The sequence below is a fragment of the Panicum virgatum genome, chromosome 3K, assembly GCF_016808335.1.
Source record: "Panicum virgatum strain AP13 chromosome 3K, P.virgatum_v5, whole genome shotgun sequence".
Classification (NCBI taxonomy): Eukaryota; Viridiplantae; Streptophyta; class Magnoliopsida; order Poales; family Poaceae; genus Panicum; species Panicum virgatum.
In genome coordinates, this window is record NC_053138.1 from 39,089,123 (window position 1) to 39,102,057 (window position 12,935).

At 40.2% G+C, this 12,935-nt stretch overlaps 1 protein-coding gene across 1 annotated transcript; it reads left to right on the top strand.

Annotated features, from left to right (window-relative positions):
• The first annotated feature begins 6,591 nt into the window (after positions 1-6,591).
• On the top strand, positions 6,592-12,689 carry LOC120701453 (putative MO25-like protein At5g47540). The gene is made up of 11 exons (XM_039985489.1): positions 6,592-6,760; positions 8,891-9,058; positions 9,214-9,332; positions 9,587-9,661; positions 11,075-11,168; positions 11,403-11,462; positions 11,796-11,864; positions 12,050-12,148; positions 12,305-12,349; positions 12,448-12,550; positions 12,631-12,689. Exons 1-11 carry the CDS (start codon positions 6,605-6,607, stop codon positions 12,687-12,689), a joined length of 1,047 nt encoding a protein of 348 aa, XP_039841423.1. The 5' UTR covers positions 6,592-6,604.
• The last annotated feature ends 246 nt before the right edge of the window (positions 12,690-12,935 follow it).

Below are 12,935 nucleotides of genomic sequence, written 5' to 3' on the forward strand. Positions count from 1 at the left end.
CCTTGTAGAGTTGATATATCATATTTAGCCTGAATATCTTTCTCGAAGTGTGATTTGCTCCCTTGTGATGCTACTAGCGTGATGCAATGCCAATGCAAAGCAAGAAATTAAACATGGATGCATTCTATATGACAAGCACAATGCATTGCAAGAAATGAAATCTATCTTGTCAAGTTTGAACCCTTGGCAAGCTTCTTCATGATGAACCATTCTTCATGCCATGAGCGAAACCAAGACTACCGGCTCATGCAAGACCCATATTCATCACTATCTTGACAAGGTTAGACAAGCCCCTAGTATATGTACATATGAAATGCAACTATATGACAAGGCAATTACATGACGTTAGAAGCATCTAGAACGTTAAGCTCACTTCGGAACCTACAAAAGGTGCTCTCATCTAGAGGTTTTGTGAAGATATCCGCCAATTGATCTTCGGAACAAACACCACAAAGTAGTATATCATTCCTTGCCACATGATCTCTTAGAAAGTGATGGCGAATATCTATGTGCTTGGTGCGAGAGTGTTGAACCGGGTTTTTAGCAATTTTAACGGCACTTTCGTGATCACAAAGGAGTGGGATCCTATCTAATACTACACCATAGTCCAAGAGGCTTTGCTTCATGTAGAGGATTTGAGCACAACAAGCCCCGGCGGCAATGTATTCCGCCTCCGCGGTTGCCAAGGCCACGGAATTTTGTTTCTTTGACGACCAAGAGACTAAGGAACGCCCTAGCAAGTGGCACCCACCCGATGTACTCTTGCGATCCACACGACATCCGGCAAAGTCCGAATCCGAGTATCCCAAGAGTGTAAAACTAGCGCCTTTGGGGTACCACAAGCCTATGCTAGGCGTATGCTTGAGATATCTAAGGATCCGCTTAACGGCACTAAGGTGTGATTCCTTAGGATTAGCTTGAAAGCGGGCACACATGCATATGCTAAACATGATATCGGGCCTAGATGCGGTTAGGTAAAGAAGTGACCAAATCATAGAACGATAAAGAGTTTGGTCAACCGATTTACTTCCCACATCCAAGTCAAGATGTCCATTAGTTGGCATTGGAGTCTTGATCGGCTTGCAATCATCCATCTTAAATTTCTTGAGAATATCCTTTGTATACTTTTCTTGATGGATGAATGTCCCTTCCTTCAATTGCTTGATTTGAAAACCAAGGAAGAAATTGAGCTCACCGATCATGCACATCTCGAATTACCTAGCCATCATTTCTCCAAATTCTTTGCAAACAATGGTGTTAGTTGAACCAAAAATGATATCATCAACATAGATTTGACATACGAATAGCTCTTCATTGATGATTCTTGTGAATAGAGTTGTATCCACCCTCCCGATCTTGAAGCTCTTGTTGAGGAGGAAGTCAAGAAGGCAATCATACCAAGCCCTTGGCGCTTGGTTGAGCCCATAGAGCGCCTTGTGCAACCTATAAACATGATTAGGATATCTAGGATCCTCAAACCCAGGAGGTTATTCAACAAACACCAACTCATTTATAAAGCCATTTAAGAACGCACTCTTCACATCCATTTGAAAGAGTTTCATGTTATGATGTGAAGCGTACACTAAAAGGATACGAATGGCTTCAAGTCTTGCAATGGGGGCAAATGTTTCACCAAAATCCAACGCTTCAACTTGTGCAAAGCCCTTTGCCACAAGTCTTGCCTTGTTGCGAACCACCACACCATGCTCATCTTGTTTGTTGCGGAAGACCCACTTAGTACCAATGACATTCTTTTCTTGAGGACGTTCTTCAAGAACCCAAACTTCATTGTGGGTGAAGTTGTTGAGCTCTTCTTGCATGGCCATCACCCAATCCGGGTCCTCAAGAGCCTCATCTATATTTGTGGGTTCCAAGCAAGCAACAAATGAGTAATGTTCACAAAAAGAGGCATATTGACATCTACGAGTTCTTACTCCACCGGAGGGGTCACCCATGACCAAGTCAATGGGATGATTCCTTAAAGTTCTTGTGAGCCTCTCTTGTGATTGAGACGATGAATCTTCTAGTAGTTCGACATCTTGGGCTTGAGCTTGGGCTTGTTCACTTGTGATGTGTGTGTCATCAAATGAAAGTTGTTCTTCAACCACTTGTTCATCTTGGGTGTCATGAGGAGGATGTGAAGCGCCATCTTCTTCATCGGATGACTCATAATGGTGATGTGATGGTGTACTCTTCTCTTCAACCTTGGAGTCATCCTTGGAAGTGGATTCAACTTGAGTGGATGAACTTGGTAGCTCCTCAACTTCCTCCTTTGGCTTGACTTGCCCAGTGGCTATGTTATTTATGACTTCTCTTAGTGGTTCATCACCTACATCATCACAAGAAAATTCTTCCCCTTGGGAGCCATTAGTCTCATCAAACTCCACATCACAAGTTTCTTTAATCATGCGTGTGGCATTATTGAATACTCGATATGCTTTGGAGTTTGATGAATAACCAACAAGAAAACCAACATCACATCTACTTTCAAATTTACCTAGGTGCTTCCTTTTCTTGTAGATGTAGCATTTGCAACCGAAGACCCGGAAGTATGAGATGTTGGGCTTCCTCCCAATGAGAAGTTCATAGGGCGTCTTCTTCAAGAAGCGGTGAAGATAGACCCGGTTGGATGCATGACATGCGGTATTGATGGCTTCCGCCCAAAATCTTTGTGAGATGCCATAATCATCTAACATTGCTCTTGAAAGAGTGATCAAGGTCCTATTCTTCCTCTCCACCACTCCATTTTGTTGGGGTGTGTAAGTTGATAAGAATTCATGCTTGATGCCAATGTCATTGCAAAACTCTTCAACTTGAGTGTTTCTAAACTCTGTGCCATTGTCACTCCGGACCTTCACAACACTTGACTCAAATTAATTTTGAGCTTGCTTGACAAAGGTCTTGAAGATCCCCATAGTCTTGGTCTTGTCCTCTAAAAAGAAAGTTCAAGTATATCTAGAGTAATCATCAACAATTACAAAACAATAGAGATTACCGCCAAGACTTTTGTAGATGGTTGGCCCAAAGAGATCCATGTGTAGTAGCTCCAAGCTTCTTGATGTTGACAAATAAGCCTTCATGGGACGTGATGATGCAAATTACTTCCCGGCTTGACATGCACTACACAATTTATTTTTGTCAAATGTAACATCTTTGACACCAACCACCATACCTCGTTTGAAGGCCTTCTTGAGTTGGCTCATGCCAATATGAGCAATGCGGCGATGCCAAAGCCAACCCATGGAGTTCTTGGAGAAGAGACATGTTGCCAAGCTTGTATCATTAATGAGAAATCATTAAGGTAAATGTTACCATGTCGAAATCCTTTGAATATTAAGCTCTTGTCCTCCTTACTTGTCACTACAACCTCACTATCACTAAAGGCGCATATTAGTCCTAAATCACAAAGTTGAGCAATAGATAACAAATTGAAACTAACCGACTCAACAAGCAACACATTAGAGATAGAAAGATCCTTGGTATGCTACCTTACCCAAACCTACCAGTTTTCCTTTTGAGTTATCACCAAAGGTGACATGTTCATGATCGCCCACATCTTCATCTAGTGAGGTGAACATCTTTACATAGCCGGTATCAAGCACCCAATGCTTTCCACCAGCTTTGTAGTTCACCTACACACAAATGAATCACTTTTGAGGTTTGGGAACCCAAGAAAGTTTGAGTCCTTTGACATGAGTTACTAAAGCTTTAGGAACCCATAGTTGGTGTGGTAGCTTTCCCTTCATTTGAGTGCCAATGAACTTTGCCTCAACCTTGCCACTTTTAAGCTTGCTTAACAAGAATGATGTTCATTGAATTGAGACTTGTAGTTAGGAGGCAAGGTAGGAGGTGGGCGAGTAGGAATTGGACACTCCCTTGTATGATGCCCGGTGATGCAACAATGTTGGCAAAATGAGCCAACTTCCTTGTTGAAGCATGCCTTGAGCTCTGGCGACTTGGGACAATTTTCCGGAGGCTTGGGAAATGATCCAAGTCCATTTGTCCCAAAGTGCCTTGCATTCTGGATGAGAATCTCCTTATGCAAGTATTCTCCCCTTGTCACATTGAACATGCACTTGGTCATGCTTTCAAGTTCCTCCTCAAGTTGTTTCTCCCTATCATGGTTAGTCTTTGAACAAGAAGGAGAAGTATGATGACAAGTAGTAGGGTGAGGCAACTCCACAAGATCATCACAAGAAGTAGATACATTGACTTTGATGACTTCTTTTTGAGTTTCTTTTAGTTCTTCATCCAAAGCATCAAAGGCAAGGTCAAGTTCTTGATATTTCCTGTTCAAGTTGGCATAATCAAGCTTAAGCTTCTTGTTGCATGAAGTAAGTGACTTATTAAGCACAACTACTTCCTCATGTTTAACATTCAATTCATTGTGCTTAGGAAGTAACTTGTTATGCTCCTCTCTAAGTTGCTTGCTAGAAACAATACATGTATCATGAGTTTCTACTACCTCATTGTGTCTAATAAGCAACTCATTATTTGAGGCCCTAAACTTAGCATATTCATTTTCAAGCACTTTGTATTTAGATTTGTACTTCTTGATCACTTGTTGGTACTCATCTAGGATGGTTTGCACTTCATTAGGAGATAAATCATGTTCACTTTCATCACTAGAGGAGTTGTCATCATCGCTCACCTTAGAGTTACCTCTTGCCATGAGACACATGGGTGGTGGAGGTAGAGGTGGCTCATCATCACCATCATCATGTGTGGCAATCCCCACTAACTTCTTCTTGGATTCATGATCACTTGAATCATCACTTGAGGATTCCCCATCGGTGATCCACTCACCAAGAAAAGCCTTGTTATCTTCTTTTCTCTTGAAAGACCTTTTCTTATTGAAGTCCTTCTTCTCATGACTTTTCTTTGAGTGTTTGTTTTGATTGTCATCATCATCTTGCTTCTTGTTGAGCTTTGAGGGTTCGGGACAATCATAAGAGAGATGCCCATATTTGCCACAATTGTAGCACATTTTCTTGGCATTGTCATTGCTTCTTCAGGTACAGAATTTGTTCTTCTTTGGATCATAGTTGTACCCTTTCTTGTTCAATCTTGACATCATCTTGGAGGTCTTCCTCATGAGAAGTGCAAGCTCAACATCACCATCCTCATCACTTGAATCTTCACTAGCTTCATCATCACTAGAGCTTGGTGAGGGAGCCTTGCACTTGTTCTTTTTCTTTAAATTGTGATCACTTTTAGCTTTAAGGACAAGATCCTTCTTGGCATTTGGGGGATCAACTTCACCCATGAGAAACATCTCATGAGACCGAATTTTTCCAATGACCTCACCAACTTTAAGTGTTGCAAGATCCTTCTCATAAACCAATGCGGTGATAATATTGTACTTGGGCTTGTGTAGAGAATGTAGGACCTTCCGGATGATGTCACTAGTAGACAAAGGAGAAATTTCAAGAGCATTAATGTTCTCAACAAGTACATTCAATCTAGCATACATTTGTTCAACTAACTCGTTGGGGAACATTTTGAAATCATTGAGTTTTTCCTTAAGCACTTGATACTTCTCCTCACGAAGCCTTGTAGACCCAACATGAATGGTCTCAAGCTCTTTCCAAATTTCGTGAGTAGTTTTCTTGCTATGCACTCGAGCAAATATCTCCTCACTAAGAGTATCAAACAAAGCATTCCTAGCTCTAGCATGATATTTGATTTAGTCTTCATTCCAAGCACCAACAATAGGTTTCTCGGTGACCTCCCAACAGATGGTATGAAGAGCTTCAAAGTAACCCGCCATGCGAGCTTTCCAATAGCTATAATTTCTCCCATCTAGCTTGGGTGGTCCACTACTCCCTGGGGCCATCTCTAGGATTTTAAGCCTATCAAAGAGAGCCTATGATCTGATATCAATTGAAAGGATCGAGGCCCAAAAAAGGGGGAGGGGTTGAGTTGGGACTTTTTCAAATTTCTAACTTGTCATTGACCTAGACTAGTATTGCTCAATCTATAAATTTGAAACCTATTCACTAGAGTACACTAACAAAGAATCCTTAGGTAGGAAAACATACTAACATGATCATCTTGCCAAGGGAGAAACACACTAGCAAGTACAAGTTCTAGTCAAGAGATTAAACTAACATGCAATTGTCCTAGTCAAACAAACAAGCGAAGGAAGTCAAAGCATGGGAAAAAGGTAGACGGTAACAAATATAATATTAAAGCACATGCTATTCAATGGCCACATATGAACATGTGCATGCAAAATTATATGAAAAAACAAACCAGATATAGGATGATGATAAAAATAGAATCAAACAAACCCAAAAAAATAGCCAGGTAGTCAAATTTCCCTCCCCTCACCCCTAATTTTGGTTTGATCCTTGACAAGGTGCGGATGTGATAAAAAAAAGGTAAGCGCAGAGCATGCATACATGGATAGGTGAAGAATTAAAAGAAATCAGAAAACTACTGTGGATCATAGGCATGGAGAAGGTCTGGTGGGGCTGACATCGCCTTTGGCGAGGGCCTCACCTGAGACCAAAATCGAAGAAGGGAAGTTTAATTCAAGTAGATGATGGGGTGCCTGTGGCCTTGTGCAGCTGCCACCATTGTCACAACTACAGCAGCGGCGATGGGGAGTGGGTCAGGAAGGAGGGGATGGTGGCTGTTCCGATCAAAGGTGAGGTGCCCAGTGGAGGTGGTGTGTCATTCAAGGGACCTGCTTAGTTATGTTTTGCAAGACCGAGAGGCTCACAGCAACAATCGTGACCCCAAGCGTGAACAAAAAGTGGTATGGCATTTCATCGGTTGTTCCTATGTCTCTCTTTTCTGTTCAATCAAATTTTCTCCTAAACAAGTCCTAGAAGGGGCTGAAATGTTACCTTTCTATATGAACATTTTAGTGTGTGGCGTAGGTTTCATTGCTTTATTGAGTTCTAGGTATTCTGTTCAGTGTAATTCTATCTTTCCTCTTTGTATGTGTTTGTTTGCCTAGGCTCGCTTGTCCAAGAGGCACATTTTCATGCGATTTTTCATGACAATGGAGAAATTGCAATTGTTTCTTGTTATCCTGTTGTTTCATCTGCTAACTGAAACACCATCTACTTTGAGATTAAATATATGATCTTTACATATGTTCAAACAAGTAATCATGAAATCAATAAGAGTGGGGGTGATCAAATACTCAATCAGTGTTTTAGATTTGTAATACGAATAAATGACAAGTCGAGCCCCAAGATTTGATATTACTATGGAAACAATTTGCCATTGTTTTATTTCAAAATGATAGTCTTATTTCCAAATCTGAAAATTTCGAAATTGTTATTCTTATTTGAGCCTATCCCCAACTATTGCCTCTTGGGCCTAACACCTATTAACTGCTTAGTAGTGAATTCATACCTTGGGAAACGACGCAATGTTTCAACTCATGCGCCTATGGATGAAAACTAGCCGTACGCATAGGAGGGACATTAAAGACAATTTATTTTCACGAGGTTTAAGCATTAAGGATCGCCCTTTTCACTAGGTAAATAACAAAGGAATAAGTTGGATTGATAAGCAACATTTTTTTATCTTAGTCATTATGCTCATCCCAAATAAGATTATCATATGTGAAGGGAATTATTCAGTTGCTATGTAGCACAGACACAACAGACTGACGTGTTGTTCGACACCATGTTCGATACCGACACGCCATCGACATGTACCGAAGAGTATTGGTAGATTAGACTATAAAAATAAACATCTTTAATTGACGATACTCCATGGACACGGTGTCGTCACGTCGATGCATTCCCAAGCGGTTGAGAGAAGGGAGGTGGCACGGCCTGAGCTGGAAGGCGGGCGGCCATAGCCCAACCAGGAGAGCTGTAGTTGTTAGCTAGATCTGGCACGGGGACGACAGGAGGGATGTTGTCCGACGTTGCGCATGGGCAGCCGACGGCAGGAGGCATCCGTTGCTTGGTTGGAGATGGCCGACGCATGGCAGAGGGAGTGGGAGATGGTCGAGTGGAGTGCCATCGATTAGATGGAGTGAGGTGGCGGCCATGGAGGAAGGAGTGGAGTTGGAGCAGTTGAGGAATCGGTCGTGTGGAGCAGATGTGGTTTCGTGTGCGTGAGTAAAATGAGGTCCAAGCTCTAGTGGGCTGCAAGTTGGAAGGAGGGAGGGATTGGGCTCGACCTTGGGCTGGACCATTCCACTCTCTCTTTTAAGAGCATCTCCAGCAGACTAATTATCTCTGATATCCTATATATTTTCTCTCTCCATTACCAATAATATTTTTTACAATTTTGGTAGCAATTGTTGTAGAAGATTACTCAAAGGATAGGGTGGAGGGAGAAACCTCCTACATTTGAGGGAGAGGGAGGTGTGTTTTGGCGATTGCCAAATTTTTTTTGGTATTGGCGATGAGATTGGTAGTCTGCTGGAGCACCTCCCATTATCTATTATCTAAAGGGCAGATTTCTGGTATTGGGGAGAGGGATATGTAGTCTGCTAGAGATGCTCTAACTTCCTATTTTCCCTTTTTTTTCTATTTGTTGTATGTTTGCTGTACCTGAATGATTTGTTGTGTTGTGAGTATATATATGTTGCCGTGTCGCTGTGTCATTATTTTTTGGAAAAGTGCGAACCCCATATTGAACATGTATCATGTCCGTCACGCATGTCGGAATCAGTGCAATGTAGATCACTTGGGATGGTGGATTTTTCTTGTCCCAATTAACAACTTTTTCTTGCATGATTGAAAGCTGTAAGCAATTTGTTTCAGTGTGTTACATCATAAATGATATGTAATTCCTTGGACAAAAAGTATATGTTTGTTTGATTGTTCTACTTACACGTATTTTGTAAGACCATATATTATTAAAACTTGAAGCCACACCTTATGCTTTAAATTGTAGTTGCATTGCCCTGCAGATGACAGATCTAAGAAAAAGCATAAGGGAGATGAAGTGCATTCTATATGGCAATGGTGATGCAGATCCTGTCACTGAAGCTTGCACAAATTTGACCAAGGAATTCTTCAAAGACAATACCAACACCCTGCGTCTACTAATTGTTTGCATTCCCTATTTGGACTTAGAAGTATGTCAAGGAATTCCTTGTTTATCGTTGCTGAATAACTTGCTTATTACTTTGTACCCAATTTGATCAATGCATAATAGCATGACATATCTCTGCAGCTATTTATCATCATACACACGAATTTAGATGATATTCCTATTCTTTTGCTAGTGTAGACTCAAAAGGATGTTACTCAAGTTATTGCAAACTTACAAAGGCAAAAGGTAGATTCGAGGATTATTGCATCTGATTACCTAGAAGCTAACAAAGACCTTTTGGACATTCTAATCTTTGGGTAAGCAGTTAGTTAGCCAGTTAGTACATAGATATATTTATTCCAAACTTTCTTCATGTTTCATACCCTCGTTGCAAGTTGTTTTTGTGAACTTACACTAAATTGTGCGCTATATTTGATAAACAATCAAGGACCCCAATTATATATTCCATTTCAGAATATGATATTTCGACATACCTTTGGCATTGTATGCTTATTCATTATTTGGAATTAGCAAAATAATTCTTATAACATTTCCACCTATATGTATGTAGATATGAAAACATGGAGATTGCAATACATTATAGCACGATTTTAAGGGACTGCATACGCCACCAAGTTGTTGCTCGGTATTACCCTCATTTTCCAATGTTCACTCATTGAAAATTAAATAGAGAGAACAGTCCCTACAAGCTTATTTACCAAAATCATCTTATTTCAATGTGGCTAAAATATTGAAGATATTATTATAACATTCTACATATTATTTTAGTACCATTATCTATTCTATTTATCCAAAACATCATCATTTTCATTCATGAATACTCTCTGTGAACGGAGGCCCGACCGAGTGGTCAGGTGCTCTCAGTAGCACCCCTTGCATGTCGGCTGGGGTTCGAACCCCTTTGGGGCGGACTTTATGGTGGTGCAGTGCATTTCTTACGGGCAAACAGAAATCCATCGCCTGTCTCACGCCAAAGCACAGGGTATGTGGCCGGCTCACTCACAGAGTTGCGGTGCCGCTGCCTAAGGATAGGACAGGGGTTCGGGGGTTTTCTCGACCTGTGTGAGAAAGTCCTTCTACCTTAAGCATAAAGCCTTCGGGGTGGTCTATCCCCGGCGGGTTGAGTTTTTTTTTATGAATACGTCCACTACTACAGAAATGATTTGTAGCAACGCTCGATTTTTTTTCAGGGGCGGGTTCAAATGTACCCCACTCTTACAAAAGGAGTGGGGTACTGTAGCAGACTACCCGCCGCTAGAAACAAATCTTTAGGGGCGGGTAATGCTACCACCTGCCCCTAAAGATGTAATTTCCAGGGGCAGCTCATGCGATCAGCCACCCCTGAAAATGAGCCCCATTTTCAGGGGTGGGTGATGCTATCAGCCGCCCCTGAAAATGATTTCTAGGGGTGACTAATAAGGCCACCCGCCCCTGAAAATGCCCATAAATATCTGGGCGCAGCCTTCCTCCTCCTCCCGACATCATACTGTGTTCTCGGGGGAGGTGTTGTCCAAAAGTACAAGAATTCAAAAATAGGGGAGGGAGGGTTTTAAACTTGATTTCCTTGGAGTTGGAGGCTCTAGGAGGTAAGTAAATGCTAATTCTATGTTTTTTCTAAGCTTTTGGGTTAATTTGAAGGCTTAAATTGTGCTCTCACATCTCTAGCTAGATCTAGATCTCCATTGGGTGGATTTGCCATTTAAGCCATGATTTGCCTTAAATTTTTGGATAAAGTTATGCTACATTAGTTAGAGAACATAATTATGTAATTATTTTGGCCCAATCTTAATGTTTTAGCCTCTTTTCTAAAAAACAAATTACTAGATATATAGAGGGGCTGATGCCTTGATCCGCACCTGAAAATGCACTAGAAAACTCGATTTGTAGCTGCGCAAGATAGGGGCGGGTATCGCGCCCGCCCCTACAAATGCTCTTTTACCCGCCCCTAAAAACGTTTTCTGTAGTAGTGGTGTCTACTTGATAGGTGTAGATTATTCTTATTTAATGAAGTCTAACTTAGAGTTTTTAATATTTCTAGGTATGTATTAGACTCAGAACACATGAAGAAGTTCTTTGATTACATACAGCTTCCTGACTTCAATATAGCATCAGATGCTTTCAGGACTTACAAGGTGACTATATGGTGTACATGTCAAGTAGAAAAAGGCGACAAGTTTGCAAAGTAAATTCATATAATGCATCTAGCATTTGTCTATTTATCTTGTTCTGCATTTTCAATTTTGGAAATTTACTGCTGTAAAACAGATTAACACGTCCCTATAGAAATAGAATACAGTAGACTCAAAGATCAAATATTGCTATGATGCTTAAGTGATACCAATTGGTCTCTGTTTAAATTGCAACAGGAACTATTGACAAGGCATAAATCAAGCGCTGCTGAGTTCTTTTCCAGGAATTATGATTGGGTAAATATTTCTAGCTGATCGCTTTAATATGCAGCATTAACTCAAGACACGTGTATAACAATGAGACATCCATAACTAGTAATTTGCATATTTGAAGCCCTCTCAGCGATATGGGCACAACAATAGTAGTCCATGCATCATTAATATTAAATTAAAGAGTTAACAACTTGATGAGCTAAACCACTGTGTTGTTTTTTGGGATTGACACTGCACGTATGGAATTGTATTCAGTTATTAGCATAATGATTCTTTGAAACATTGTAAGGCCTTCTCTATACAATAAGTTATATAATTATGGACCTTCATCATTTCTAATTGACGTCCATGTATCAGTTCTTTTCAGAATTTAACTCAAAATTGCTATCATCTCCCAACTATATCATCCGAAGGCAAGCTACTCAAGTATGTCGTTTCTCTGCTTTTATCAATTTGCATTGTCAATTTTTGCTTATTTTTTAGCTTGTTAAATATAAAGTATTAGCAACCCTTGGAGTGGACTTTTAGTTATGCTCTCATCCACAACACTTAATTTCTAGATGATTGTTTGTATTAGTTGATTTGTTCTATGCACATTTTACATCTTTCAGCTTCTGGGAGGCATTCTTTTGGATAAGTCAAACACCCCAGTGATGATTTGCTATGTTAGTTCAAAGGAGAACCTCATAATTCTAATGAACCTTCTAAGGGTAAGATGTCGTTTCTTCATCGTAAGTGTTTATTCTTTTGTTGTGTGTTAACTGCGTGTGCTACATCCCTTATGTGTGTTCTCCAGCTAGAAATGTTAATGTATGGAAATATGTTTACGCTGTGCTCTGATTTGCATTTTCTACACTATCAACCAGGAACAAAGCAAGGCTATTCAAGTCGAGGCTTTTCATGTCTTCAAAGTATAGCATCCATGCATCAACCATCTTTCCAGAAACATCGTAACTTTATATTTCTTCAATTAGAGAAGTAACTAAAGATCTGTTTGCCTGCAAACCAGCTGTTTGCCGCCAATCAAGACAAGCCACCTGAGATTGTCAGCATACTGTCAGCCAACAAAAGCAAGCTTATTAGGTTTTTAGGAGACTTCTCTCTAGATAAAGGTAAAATTATACTATAATTATTTCAATAGTCACAATTTAATAAGTTATTCTCCTAAGATAAATTTCTCATGTTTTACTAGAGGACCAACAATTTGAGGTCGACAAAGCTAAGGTCGTTGCAGAGATCTCGATGCTATAACTGAAGAATTGGACATGCATATGTTGTCTGTTTTTGTTGGTGTCACAAACTAAATTAATACAAAGTTGTTTCTTCCATGCACATTTTGAGCCACAAGGAATATGATATGCCGCATGCATCTTCTCCTATGAAGTTAAGAGTAAATTCCACTAACTAATTAATGTCAATTTAAAAGAATTAGAAAAGATACATCATATTCAGAAACATAGAAATTCAGCACAAACATTTTGATTAGATAATCAATGT

What these genes read in the sequence shown, in the direction of transcription:
- LOC120701453 (XM_039985489.1), top strand. Translation starts at nt 6,605, where the DNA reads ATGGGGAGTGGGTCAGGAAGGAGGGGATGGTGGCTGTTCCGATCAAAG. An exon ending in TCCGAAGGCAAGCTACTCAA is followed by an intron (nt 11,865 to 12,049) that starts GTATGTCGTTTC and finishes TACATCTTTCAG; the next exon opens with CTTCTGGGAGGCATTCTTTT. An exon ending in AGGCTTTTCATGTCTTCAAA is followed by an intron (nt 12,350 to 12,447) that starts GTATAGCATCCA and finishes CCTGCAAACCAG; the next exon opens with CTGTTTGCCGCCAATCAAGA.